This window comes from Lepidochelys olivacea (genome assembly GCF_965140295.1).
Source record: "Lepidochelys olivacea isolate rLepOli2 genome assembly, chromosome: 18".
Taxonomy (NCBI): domain Eukaryota; kingdom Metazoa; phylum Chordata; order Testudines; family Cheloniidae; genus Lepidochelys; species Lepidochelys olivacea.
The window spans coordinates 10,399,019-10,413,113 of NC_140428.1; the positions used below are offsets into that span (position 1 = coordinate 10,399,019).

At 51.1% G+C, this 14,095-nt stretch overlaps 1 protein-coding gene across 1 annotated transcript in view; it reads right to left on the reverse strand.

Annotated features, from left to right (window-relative positions):
• Positions 1-9,176: 9,176 nt before the first annotated feature.
• WNT4 (Wnt family member 4) overlaps positions 9,177-14,095 on the reverse strand; it is a 28,029-nt gene continuing 23,110 nt past the window's right edge. Inside the window, exons 3-5 of the mRNA XM_084651530.1 lie at positions 12,091-12,222; positions 10,867-11,009; positions 9,177-10,607 (exon numbers count right to left, since the gene is read on the reverse strand). Coding sequence (XP_084507656.1) covers positions 10,140-10,607; positions 10,867-11,009; positions 12,091-12,222 — 743 coding nt within the window. The 3' untranslated portion in view covers positions 9,177-10,139. The remainder of the gene's footprint in view (positions 10,608-10,866; positions 11,010-12,090; positions 12,223-14,095) is intronic.

The window sequence follows — 14,095 nt, forward strand, 5'->3', positions numbered from 1 at the left end:
CACAGGGCTCCTGCCTCAATAATTTTCAACAAGACAATGGGATAGTGGCTCTTGGGGGAAGACCAGCCAGTGGACACAGCCGCATGCTGACATGGTTACTAAGGAGACCCCCACGACTGCAATTTTTGGGGGTGTTTTAAAAATATATATTAAATAAGTGTCATAAAATAAAAGCCCACTGCCTCAGCTGATGCAGTTCCCTTCTCTCCAATGGGCTGCCTGTGTGACTAGGGGCAAGTCACTTCAGCTCAGGTTTACAAAAGTACTTACGTGCCTAAGTACCAGTTTTAAGCTCTATTGAGATGTACAAAACTCCCACTGAGCCTTGTAGGCCTAAACTCACTTGGCACCTACATTTTTGCAGTAAAATTTCTCTCAGCACGTATGTTTCTGCCTGCGGTCACGCACACGGCTACCTGCCTCTAGGCATCTAGATGCCTGCCTAAGCCCCAGAGCAATTTGTGAACCAGGGAAAATAGGTGTTCAGCTGCCTAAGTCACATGAAGGGCCAGATCCACGCCATGCCCTCTGAGCACCTACCAGCTCAGGCCCCTCAGGTGAATTCACACAAAACAGCCAGGAGGCGAGGGACTCTCCCACATAATTTTTAGCCCGGTACTCACCTGGGATGTGGGTGAACCCCAGTTCAACTCCCCTCTCTGCCCTAACCACTGAGCTATAGAATATTCTGAAGGCAACCTTCCTCAGTCTTTCCTATTGATTGCACACTGCATAAATAATTAAAGACTCATTGGAGCAGGGGGCTGGACCCTGGGTCCCCTTATCCTGGATGAGTACTCTGACCACCAGGCTATAGCATTACTATCCAACGTGTGCTCTTTCTCTGGCCCAAATGACTCTTTCATTATTTAAACAGTGTAACAGTTTCAACAGAAGAGACTGAGGGGGGCCCACAGCAGACAATCCCAGAGCCCAGTGGTTAGAGCACATTCCTAAGCCATAGGATACACCTGTTCAAATCCCATCTCCCCCTCAGGTGAAGGGGGACTTTGAACAGGGGCAGGGGTCTCCCACAGCCTAGGTGAGTACCCTAACCAGTAGGCTACAAGTTGGGAGGGAGTGCCCCTGCCTTCTCAGCAAAACGTGCCCAGGCACCAGCACCGGAGAGTTCCCAGCTGCGACTCACTAGCAGAGACAGGTGCATAGACCTCTCAGAGGGGTGGGGCTTAGCACACACCCCTCTCATCAGCCTCTCTGAGTGGCTAACTTCAATGGCGCCCTACCCACCAGGCTGCCTGGTGGATTGCAGTCCACGGCGCCTCTCTCCTCACTCGTGGGCTAGGGAGCCTGGGAGCCACACTCAGGCTGTGTAAATTGCAGGGATTTTTCAGGGGCCTGACTCTTTCTGTGCAGCCTGGCCTTCGCCTCTCTGGACCTTAGTTCTCCCTCTGTACAAGGAGAGGAGTAGCACTGCCTGGGGGGAGGAGAAATCCAGTACAGATTGTAGGGTACTCAGCTACTCTTGTGACAGGGGTGGGCTTGGTGAACCAGCTCACCAGAGAGCATTATTAATATTATCCAAATGCCCAATCTTAACACAGGGCGCTGAATGCTGGCCATTTTCTGAGTACGTTCCCAGCTCGTGCACCTCTTCCTTTCACCATGGACCGACAGGGTTAGAATCTAGCCTCCGCTAACGCAGGGGGCTTGGTTTATTTTCCTACACTTAAAGCAGGAGTTTGGCAGGGCGTTTCCAGAGGCCTTTCTGAGGAGCTCAAGCTGAGCTCCCTGTTGTTGTCATGAGACCTCATTACTCTCAAAGGCTCTGCTCCAACCAATAGCCCTGCTGAGGGCATTTCTGATGCCCTTTAAACTGCTGCCCTCCTGCGTGCTGTGTTGGGACTCCTGGAGAAACTCTGGTGATGAAAAAAGTGCAAGGTGGGATCTTCAGGAATCAATAGTAACACTGAGTCTGATTCAGCTCTGGTGTAGGTCCATTGACTTCAGCAGAGTTACAGCAGGGATGAATCTGGTCCATTATTGCCAAATCCGATAACATGGAAGGGCCAGAGAACAAGCTTTTACCAACCATCTTCTGTGTAGGGCCCTGAAGACATAGGTCAGAACCAATAAAACCAACACGGTACCTCTGGAACAGGCTCCTGGCCTGCACTGTCTGCATGAATCCGCCCTTCTTCACATGCCTTCCTAGGATCCCCACTGCCTGCTGGATCCAATTCCTGATTCCCCTACTACTGAGTGATAAATACGTATGTAGATGCCCCATTAAATTCCAGGTGGCTGAATGCCAATTTGGAGAACATTAATTACATAGGGGAGCAGAGTTCAGTCATTACTCTCTCAAAATGCTGGAGCACAGCACTCATTACCATTAGTCATCACGTGCCTTGGGTGTACACAGTACTATACGCAGCAAGTAAGGACAGTCTGAGCCCCACAGGCCCTATGTAATTATGTGCTATTGTGGATCCCGCAATATTAGGCTTCTACTGCAATTTTGATTTTAATTAGCTTACTTTGCACAGTCCACAATTTTGCATATATTTTGAGGTTTGTAACACACTTTTCCCTCCACTAGTACAGTAGAACCCCATCTATCTGAGCTGACAGCGGCTGCGGCTTGGGCTGTCAGCCCTATGCATCAATGACTGTAACATTATTGCAGCAAAATGTCTGATTATCAAAAAAATTAGGAGACATAACATAATACTTGAGTGTTTATATCGGTCCAGCAAATTTTTCTTAAACAAATTGGTCTTCTTTGGCTTTTCCCAATTACTGCACTTAATAAAGGTCCATGGAAATTCCGTGATTTTCCATGTCTTGTCCGTAACTCAGCCACAATTATTTGACAATCATCCTGCGATTCACATAGAGCCTTACTTATAATCGAATTGGTTACAACAAGGGAGCAAGGAACATGCACAAGTTATGGAGCTGCTTATGTGGCACAATCAGAGCTTGCTCTTTCCAAGTACCTAAGGGGATTTGCTTTATTTTGTTTGAAGACAGGATTTGAGTAGTAATTAAATTTCTAATCAATAAAACAATAAAAAATACCATTTATTTAATTATTAGAAGCTTATTTAGTTTCTCCAAAAAAGGAGAATGGTGGCCAGCCGTGAGGAGAATTGTGCATGGCATTCACAAGGAGGATGAGCCACTTGGAAGTCATGTGGAATAGATGTGGCCAGGAAGAGTGAGGCTTGGCCATGACAAGAGCAGCCTCAGTGGGCGACCAATGGCCTGCAAAGCAAGAGGAAGGAGGAGGAAGATGGAGTGTGGTGGTGGTTGCCTAGATCTCAAGAGACCTATTCTGCCACTGACTCTCTAGGGGACCTTGGGCAAGGCCCTAGGGCCAGATTTTTAAAGATATTTTAAAGTGCCTTGGTGCCTAAGTGCTTTTGAAAATCCCTCTAGGTGCCTATCAGCATCTTCAGATGCCTCACTACCTTTAAAGATCTAGCCCATAGTCTCAATGGGGATAAGAACCTATCTCACGGGCGTGTTAGGAGGGTAAATAGAATAAAGATGGGGAGGTGCTCAGGCATTCTGGTAATAGGGGCCATATAAGCGGCACAGCTAGATAGGAGTCAAGGGAAGATTTCAGGCAGTTGGCAGTGGCATGTTTGAAGGCTGATAGAAAGGAAGCAGATGAGGAAGAGAAAGTAGGAATGAGGAGAATCAGGGAAGGCGCGCAGGAAGTGGGCAAGGACAGAGTCCAGTGGGACAGACTGAGGGGTTATAGGAGAAGAGAGAAGTCAGCCAGTCTCCAGGAGGAGAAATAACGCTGCATGGAACAATGTGAACGAGGAGGGGACTCAGGCCATTTCCTGCAGAATCTGCATTTGTTAGATGTTCTATTTCTGCAACAATGGTCACGCTTAAAAAAACCAAACCACACACAGATGCCAGAATGCAAGAAGTAATCATTTTTATAGTGAATGCCACCAAAATGTGAGTCAAACTATGTGATGGAAACATTACAGCCAATTATATAGTATAAAAATAGGACACTAAAATTCAAAAATAATAGAGTACCACACAGTTTGGGATAGCAGCATCCAATATCCTACAGCAACCCAGCTTCCGCGCCAGATGGCAAGGGCATGGGGGAACACACACGGGAAGTGGTTTCTAGCTACATTTCCATGACACACAGAGACCTGGAGCAGCATGGGTTGACACCTTTCCAGGGTTATGTATGTATTTGGCAGTGTCAATCAGAGATGCTGAGCATGGGAACAGCCAGAATCTGAGCCCTGACAGGCTGCTCCGCATGTGTGTGCAGATAACAGAGCCGGTTGTTTCCAGATGCCTGAGGTTCAAGAAATGCCATGGTTTTTGGAGGATTCAGCTGTGTTGTTGCTCAGGCATTTGTATGAAGAGAGGTAGAACAAGAACACAGCTCTGGGGCTAGTTCTCTATGTGTCAGGATCCCATGTAATGATGGCTTCTGACTGCCCTAGGGCTCGGCCTCAGGGTTGGTTCTATGCCTTGGTAAATAGCCAAGGATTTCGTGCCAAATGTCTCCTGAACAGAGGCCCAAAGATACTCATGCAGGGGAAGGAGTTAAGTAGCCTGGTGTCTGCAGGGAGCAGTAACTCCTTGGGCCGGTTCTCTGGTTTATGGGAACATGCCTCCTCAAATCCCCCTGAGCACAGGAATTGCCAAATCTCAGGATTTGGGGGAGCTGGGAAGATTGTTACCCTGGGAGATGTCAGACGCCAGGGGCCCACAGAAAGAAGGCATTTTCAAGCCCTCAGCACTCAATGCGCCTTTAAAAATCTGGACCCGATTGCAAGTACTGAGCCCTTTTGAAAATTCTGGCCTTAGTGCTCACTTCAAATCCGGGGGTTCCAACTCATGGCCCATGGGACAACCGTGCTAAAGAGATTATATGCATTTGATTCTGAACTGACAGCAAAGCCCTGAGCCACTTGGGAATCAGCCCTGTTGATGTAGGAAGAAACTGGGGGTGCCACCTCCAAAACAACACCCCTGCAGCCCAGGAGTGCACAGAACAGCTGCTGCCCCTTCCCTGCTACAACTGCTCAGCACTGCCCCCGACCACCATCTGCATCGCAGGGGAGGGAGGAGCACAGCTCTGGCTGCTCCCTTGCCTGCTTCACTGCCAGGCCCTAGGAGCTTCAGGGAGAGCCGGATCAGAGCTTGGCCAACTCTGGTGAGTGTAGGGAAGCCACTAGCACAGGATGGCTTCCCTCCCCAACAGCCCTCCAGGGCACCCCAGGGGAAGAGAAAAGGAGAAGTCAAGAATGAGCAACTAGCTCTGGCCCCTGGATCTCTGCCCCGGCACAAACAAGAGGAGCCAGAGACTGCATCAGGTGGAGACGGCTAGAGCTCCAGCCACCTTCACCCCACCTCCATACCCCAAGATGATGTCAGAGCTAAATACAGTCTCTGTCCTCCCAGCTGGGGACTCTTCCACACCCAGGGAATCTCTTTTCTGGTTCCCTTGCCAGCCTGTGTAGCACAAAGGGTGGGGAGTAGGGCAGAGAATCTGCAAAGCATCAGCTGTGACCCCTGTCTGCAGGCTGAGGATGTTGGACTGTTTTAAACTGATCATTATCCCCACACTCTTGACAACATGACGGTGCAGAGTTACCAAGATTTAAGCTACATGCCCCTCTTGAGCAGGCAGCCTGTCTAGTGGTTAACACAGGAGATTAACAGTCAGGATAACTGGGTTCTGTTCCCATGTGCAGCAGTGACTCTCTGGGTAAGTCACTGTCTCCCTGTGCCTCAGTTTCTCCCCCTGGAAAGCAGGGATAATACCCACCTGCCTTTGTAAAGTACTTGTGTGTGGGGGTGCCTCTGGCAACAGGAAGGATGTGAATGTACTTGGGATCACAGTAACCAAGTTAGCACTGATGAGAGACCCAGACCGCACATTTGTGATGGGAGTACCAAGAGGAGACCGCCACTGCCTGAAAATCAGGATCCTCCCAGACCTCCAGAATATGAATGTGGTAAGACGCAGGCACGGCCTCCCAGGTGATGCTCATCAAGTGACAGCTGAAGGCCCCTCTTCCCAGACATTTCAAGGAGATAGGCACTGAGACCTCACTCACACCAGTTCTTCCCTTTCTAAATGCAGGAGTCCTAGCATATCAGAACAGCCAGGAAGGGCTGTTTGCAGAGAGCACTGGTTTTACATAGCACAGTGCAGCTCCGTTACTAGGGGGGAAAATACCCTATGCTAATTTAGCACAAAATCATAATTTAATAGACAAAGTAAATCAGAAAAAGGGAACTTTGCTGTGCTGGTGATGAAACGTACAATTGTGAGAAGCGCCAGAGAGCTGCGGAGCCAGGGGACATCGGGGGTGACATTTCCAGGGATCAGCTTTCATCGCAGTTTGAAAAAACCCTGTGCAGAGAGATTATCTCCACACTGATCTGGATTGACTTGTTCAGCTTTGGCCCTCGGCCTAGCTGGACAACGAGCAGAAAACTTGGCCAACGTCCTGAGGTCAGCGGCCCCCACTGCATTAGCTGGGAAATAGTATAAAGAATCTTCAAGGCACTTGAGAGCTCACAGTCTTAACACACTGGAGCCCAGAGAATTGAGGCAGCAGCTTGACATGGGAGTTAAAACCCAGATACCTGCAAAAGGTGATTTAATATCATAACATATGTAAACGAAAGTGGTGCAGAACAGAAATCACTCCCACAGTGCAGGACAGAGCAGGTTTGCTCCTGTTTAGATCAGAGTGAATGAACTGGTGCAAGAGGTGTGCATTCCAGGTTAGAAGGGGCTTGAGTCCACCAGGTGAAGTTTCCTCTTTGCCTTTAGGAGGCCTGCACTTACTGGAGAGGAGGTGGCAGTGGAGCTGCAGTCTGCTGCTTAGCCCTTCCGCACAGCACTGAAGCAATTTGCTATTACAAGACATACCAAGAGGTTACAGTGGAGTTGGCTGAAGGGAGAAGTGATCTTCTGCGCCACTGCGCGGCTTCACTCCACGGGATCCTTTCTTGTCCCATACTGCACAGAAAGCGGAAGTGTAGCGTGCAGAGTGAGCAGGGGCCCATTCTGGGCACACAGTTCAGCCTCTGGAGGAGCATCTGCTGCTGCGCCGAGTCAGTTGTCAGAAAAGTTCCAGCCGGACCGTGTCTGGAGTCCTTCCAACGACCACAGCCGCTCCCCCATCCCATCACTGCCATAGCACAGACAGGATTTCATGTATGTCTGCGTGTCCCTCTAACCTTCCCCTCTTCTCTTGTTTAAGGGGAAGAAGAGGGGAAAATATAGGCCTAAGGTCTGCATGGATTCAGCTCTTAACCCTCTGTCTCTGTCTTAAAGAGACTGGATCAAGGGCAAGCAGAAGAGTCTGGGCTTTTCTGGATCGGGAACGGCAGTCTGTCTGGCCACACTCCATTGAGATGGAGGGTTGGCACCATCAGCACACAGAGTTTTCCATTCAGCTAGCAGGAGAGGAACTGTTAGCAAGTGTCAGAGTCCTGCTTTGGTCTCTACCAACAGCAGATTTCTCCCTCACCTGGAGGCGTGATTTTGGGGATTAATCTGCGTTTTCCACTGTCTCCCTCTCACCTAGTGATATGCAGAAGGAAATTGTTTCATGTGCCACCTCCCCTCAGTGCCCCACAGCTTATTAATTCTCCAAATATTTCACACTGTCGAGCAGCAGCAAGGGCTCTGTACTACCCTAGTCTTGGGCGGAAGGAGAGAGCACGTAGCTGAACAGTGCATTAGCCAGCGTGGCTGCAAGGTGAAGGCTGGGGGGAGGAGCAGCATTTAGGTCTCTGCCTTAAGAAAAACTGAGCCTCCTGGTGTGTTCAGAGTGTTCATTTCATTATGTTTATAAAGCAAATGGTTGCCAGTAAGGATAGCCCAGTGCCCCTCATCCCCTCTGCAGCGCCTGTGTTTAGGGCTGGACAACAGCAGTAAGCAAAGGCCAATATGCATGTAGTACTCCAGCAATGTTTCCCCCTCCTTGGAACTCACTCCACCCTCCTACGAGCCAAAGGCTGAGAATGGATATGGTTCTGGCCACATCCAGATTCCTCTTTCCACAGAGTCCTCATCAGAGAGGCCAGGGAGAATGGGCCCCTCGGGGAGCAGAGACGTGGAAAGTGAAGGAGGAGGCCAGGTCTCTGGGACCCTGCACACTGGGACCGGGGCTGATTCAGATGCAGCAATTGGAAAAACTGAAGAAATCAAGTGACTTCCTTTGTTAAAAGGCTGGGGCAGATTCTGACCCCTATAAGACTCCATTATGCTGCTCTGATGTTGGAAAGGGATAGAAACAGCCCCCAGAGAATAGCCCCAGCATAGCTGGGCCATATCCTTCCCCCAGCATGGCCCTCAGTGTTTACTGAGGGTATGAGAGTGTAGCAGCAGCAGCCTGCCTCCAGCTAGGCTGGCAGCACAGCAGCCCTGGAGCTGCCCCAGCCTAGCTGGGTCCTGGCTGCTCCTGCAGCACCCAGAACCTGGGAGGCATCAAGGTCGCTTTGCAGACAATTAGTCCAGGCTGCAGTTTCTGTGCTGCAGTGCCTAGGGACCCCAGGAGATACACATGGGCTTCAGGATCAGATGTCTGGGGGGAGGGGGGGCGCGGATCTCAGGGGTGTGGGGGAAACTGCCCTGGAAGGAACAGCAGAGGGGAGGCCAACTGGGGTCAGGCCAGGGCCCCGTGGCAAAGGTTGGGGGGAGGGGCCGGACCTGCTGGGGTCAGGCCTGATCTCTGTGGGGTAATGGGTGGGGGTGGTGCTAGGAGCCCTCTGTGGTTTCAAGGCTGTGGAGGAGGAGCAGAGCGTGGAGAGGGGTGGATGTGGCTGGGCTCAGGACTGAGCTTTGTTGGGAAGGGATGTGGAGAGAGGAGCCCAGGGTGGTTAGCAGGCTGGGCAGGAGCCCATAGTGAGGCAAAGGCTGTAAGATGAAAGGGACCATTACTCTAGGCAGCCCCAGGTACATGTGGGGTGGAGGCCGTGGGTTGGCCTGGCAGCCAGAGGAGCTCTTACATCTGAGGTCAGGAGCCCAGAAGGCACCACGATTGCAGTGGACTGGGTGGGGGAGTGGTGGCAGGAAACATGCAAGGCTTGGACTGAAGCTTGCAATAGTGTTGGAGAGGTCGGGCTCAGGGCTTTGCTGTGGGTGAAGGCTATGGGGAGGGTGGGGGGACCTGGGAAGCACTCATGGACTTACTCATCAGCACGATTATTTTTTCTTTTATTTCTAAGTAAGAGGCTGCTACCACAACAGGCATCAGCTGGGAATGGGAAGAGATGACAGGCCGTGAGCTGAACAGCAAGACTGGATATTGGCACCAGGGGGGCTGTTGGTGAAGCAGATTCCACCGTAGATGAAGTAGTTTCTGTGCAGTTGGGTCTCTGTTCTCCAGACTCCTGCTTCTGTGGTGGACAGCACCCCTCACCCCTTCCAGTGGCTTAGACCCAAAGGGAGAACCCTACCACAGAACAACAGGAAGAAACACCAACAGGAACCATACCACTAGTTTTGTCCTTCCCCACATTTTAACTTCTGCACAAAGATCTCTGATCTGCGGAATCCACTGGTCCCAGCAGCTCAGCAGCAGAGTTCCTGGTTCTAGCACAACACCCAGGGCAGCTTGGGATGCTCCGCTGGCTCTGTCCTCTCTCTTCTACTGGCATGTGGTACAGAACAAGCCAATATGAGAACAAAGACTCCAGGAGCCTCAGGCCAGGCCTGCGGTTTGTTTTTAGGCTGAAGTAGCTGTAATATAAAAGACCAATATAAAAGTGCCTAACGCTAAGTTTCGTTTCAGTTTAAAATCTACGCGGACCGAAACGCTCCTTTGGTCAGTCAGTGGGAGTTCGTCTGACGGAGGCAGGTACTTGGGGGCAAGCACCACAAAGGTCCCTTGCCTGGCCCCAGCCCAGCAGCAGCATCGAGCGCATGTGCGACCCTTCCAGCACATGCAGTTCAGGAGGGTTCTGGCTTCGGCAATAAATAAAGCAAGCGAAAATACAACCATCACTTTTGGACCTTTAAATATCTTTCTCCTGCACTCGGTGTCTCTTTACACAACCCTCTCCTTGAGGTGTCTGGATCCCCTCCTCCAGTCCCGGTGCAACCAGCAGGGGAGAGGAAGGGTCAGCTCCAGAGGGGACTGATGGGAGCGCCCATCCCGGCATCACCGGCACGTGTGCATTTCTGCCACTCGGTGGCACTGTTTACACTTGACAAAGCAGCACCAGTGGAACTTGCAACTGCACCTTTCCACCACCTCCACTTCGTCCGTGTGAAAGCCCCTCCCGCAGCACATAAGCTCACAGCCATCGATAGCTTTGGAAGTCTTGTTGCACTGCCGGCCGCTGGTCCCCAGGACCCCATTCTTTAGGTCATGGTCACAGAAGTCAGGGCTGGAGTCCAGGTAGACCAGGTCCTCATCTGTGTGTGGTTTGAACTGGGAGTTTTTTGGCACCAGGACTTTGGTGGAGCCGATCTTTCTCTGCTCAACTTCTGTGGCCCCATCAAATTTCTCCTTTAACATGTTGCCCACTTTGCGGAAGGGAGGCATGGCTTTCCAACAGGTCTTCACCTCGCACGAGCCTGACACACCATGGCATTTGCACTCTACCCGCATGTTGTTCAGGATAGCCTGAAAGAGCACACAAAGAAGAGAGCTATCAGCTGCCTGCAGACCAGGCAGTATGGCAGTAAGACCAGGAAGTGTGATGTAAGTGTGACCTAGCGCAACAGTGAATGGAGGTGCCTGCTTGAGGTGAAGAGACATGACAGTGAGCAATGAAGTGCTGGAGCCATTATCTATCATACTATCAGATGAAGGGGAATGGAGCTTGGGCACTGGCCACCGGCTCAAGTCTGGCAGCTGCCCTGGTGTTCTGAAGAGCTATTACCTTCCTTCCAGCCTCATTATTATGGAGATTCATGAGCGCCCTGCTGGAGGAGGCGCCTTTGCTTCTCTCCCGGACATCAACGAACGACTGTGAGAAGGCCACTCCGTAGGCGATGTTATCAGAACAGCCAGACCACTGGAAGCCTAAAGCACAGCAGGGATTGGTAAGAGTGATTTGCAGCAGAAATGAGGGTGAGGCAGAGCTGGAGGACAGGACAATCAGTTGGCTCTTTGGCCTGTCCTCTCCCTCTCCAATCCCCACAGTCTAGCTACAGAGGAGCTGGCCACTTCCTGTTTCTCCCTGCAAAGGTCTGTTTCCTTTGAGTTCACACTGGACAGCTGCCTCCAGTGTCTAGTGAAAGGACTTCATGTGCCAGAGCTGCTATGGCAAAGAGCAGCTCCAGAACTAGGACTCTGCCATCTAGGACCTTCTAGAGAAAGGAAATAAGCAACACACACCCCAAAATTGCTGGAGCTCTTTGGAAACATAGGAAAAATATTTCTCAGAGGTGAACTGTGAAGCCGTAACCTGCGGCATGAAGCTAATATCGGATTTTTATCTCCTGTGCGGCTGGCCTGCCATGCTGCCTGCTGGGCTGTACCTTCCCCTAAGTCCCACTGGTCCCTGGACTCTGATGGCTGTGCGGTGAGCACTCCGTGTAGACTCACACAGAACACTAGCACAGCGGAGAGCATATGTACTGTGATTGCCCTGCAGGGCAGAGGAGTCACTCAGACTAAAGGCACCTGCAGGGCTTGGGAGTGTGTTCAGCAGTATGCAGGGATTCTCCCAGGGGGCACCATTCTGTACCCAGACAGAGCGAACAACTGGCAATGTGGTAGGCACACACTCAGGCAATGCAGCAGGAGTGCTTTACCCAGGCACACCTGGAGCACTGGGCCGTGGGGCGACGACCCTCTCAAGAGAAAACCATCCAAGGTCATTTAAAAAATGTGGAAGCTGCCTAGGAGCCTTTGTGTGCCCGAACAGCCAGACAAATGGGTGACCTGCCCACCCATCCCCTCCGAAAGGGACATGCATGGAGTGATTGGGGCAGGGATCCTTTTTGTTCCTTTGTCCTTATTCTTCCTCTCTCTTCTCTAGCTGGCGGGCAAGGGCCCAGTGGATCTTGTGCAATCCTGTGCTTAGCCTAGAGAAGGCCTCTAGTGACCGACTGGCACCTCCACTCTTACTTGCCCATATCGTACTCCTGTAAGGACTTACCCTGAGGACTGACACCATGCACAGTCCGATCACAGCCACACTTCTCCAGCTCTCCACTGCTGCAGGCTCGCGTCACTGCGAAGGCCACCCCCGCGGAGGAGATAGCATACACAAAAGCTGCTTCCCGTGTCCCTGGAATGACAAAAGTTGCAGTGGGGAATCGTTTGCAAATTCACACGCACAGTAGAGGGCAGCTCCCCTTCCAATCAGAGATGTCCATGCCCACACACTCATGCATGTCTCTGTCAGACTGACGCCACTGCCTGATCCAGACCCTCCCCTGCCACATGCAGTTGTGTGGCACAGAGGAGCCCTGCATGCTACCTACCAGACAGAGGTCCTGGCAATCAGCTCCTCCCAATCCAAAAGCCTGGCACTCAGAACCTCCTATCATCACATGCCCCATCCAGAATACTTGTACCTAGAACCTACCTACAGGTCCCCTGTCACACAAGGCCATATATGTTGCATGCCTATACCCTGAACCTATGGGCAGAAATCTCTGCACATACCCAATACATACACCATGCAGAACCGAGCACTGAGAGCCATGGATCCTGAGTCCCCCGCCCCCCCCCAGCCGTTGTATGCAGACCTCTCCCCTCTCACCCCAAGTCTAGGGCAGAGAACCCCCCCAGAGCCCCTCACACAGCAACCCAGCACAGATCATTCCTGCTCACAGATGCCTGCAGCCAAAGCCCTGCACAGAAAACCCTATAGCTGGAGACCCTGATGCAGTCCCAATAAATTCAACTTCATACTACAACTAATTTTTATTACTAATAATTTGGAACCTGTTGTTTGGGGCCCAGGCAGTTGACGCAAACAATTAAACCAGCTTAAGTTGACTGTGAGAATCAAAGCGAAGGGGAATACCATTAAAATGGTGAAAACTCTCCCCAGCCCTTTGTACCCAGTCTCCCAGAGGAGATCAAACAGAACAAGCCCACCAACCTGTCCCCAACAGCCCTTCGAGAGCAGCCCCAAGCAGACTCACACCCTAAACAGTCTCACAGAACCTCCAGGGCCCAGTTCTCCACTGAACTAAGGAGCAGTGCAAAAGGGGCCTTCATACAGTGTCTAGCACAAGGAGTCTTGGTCCATGATTGAGACACTTAGCTGCTATGACAGTACAAATAAATAATAATCAGGCAGTGGATCTCTTCCCCTATAGAATGAAAAAGTGCCATAATGGGGCTCCTTGCCAGAATAGCTCTGGTAAAATCCCCTTCCAGCCCATGCTGTAAAGGAAGTTCTGGGAGCTGAGTTGAATCATAGAAGATTAGGGTTGGAAGAGATCTCAGGAGGTCATCTAGTCCAAATCCCTGCTCAAAGCAGGACCAACACCAACTAAATCATCCCAGCCAAGGGCTTTTTGAAGCACTGCTATGGTCCAGTTAACATGACATATGCAAGCCCATGGGCAAGTCAGATCAACCCTGAGGATGCTCTAGCTTTGCAAGGTCTAGCCAAGCCCCCAGACAGGCCTAGAACATCAGGCCCACCACTGCCTACCCTCCACCCACCCCTGCACTGACTGCATCTCAACCAGAATCCAACCTCCATCCTCACCTAGAGCCCTCACACCCAAACCATTTCCTTCCAGACTGAATCCCACATCGAGCTGCCCCTGGAGCCTAAGAAGCTTCCCTCTGCCTTAACAGCTCTAAGTAGAATAGCCTGCACACCCCATCCCCACAACCCACCTACAAAATCCTTCTCACATTGCTCTGCTCTAGAACCCTGCCCCACTCTCAGAACCCTATCCCTCCGTCAGCTGGAGACAGAGCCCCTTTCATGCTGCTTTTTACGGTTACCAGAGTGGTTACTTCACATTGAGGAAGCAGGTTTCAGAGTAACAGCCGTGTTAGTCTGTATTCGCAAAAAGAAAAGGAGTACTTGTGGCACCTTAGAGACTAACCAATTTATTAGAGCATAAGCTTTCGTGAGCTACAGCTCACTTCCTCAGAGGAAGCAGTTGTTTGAGAACTTCAAACCTCTATGG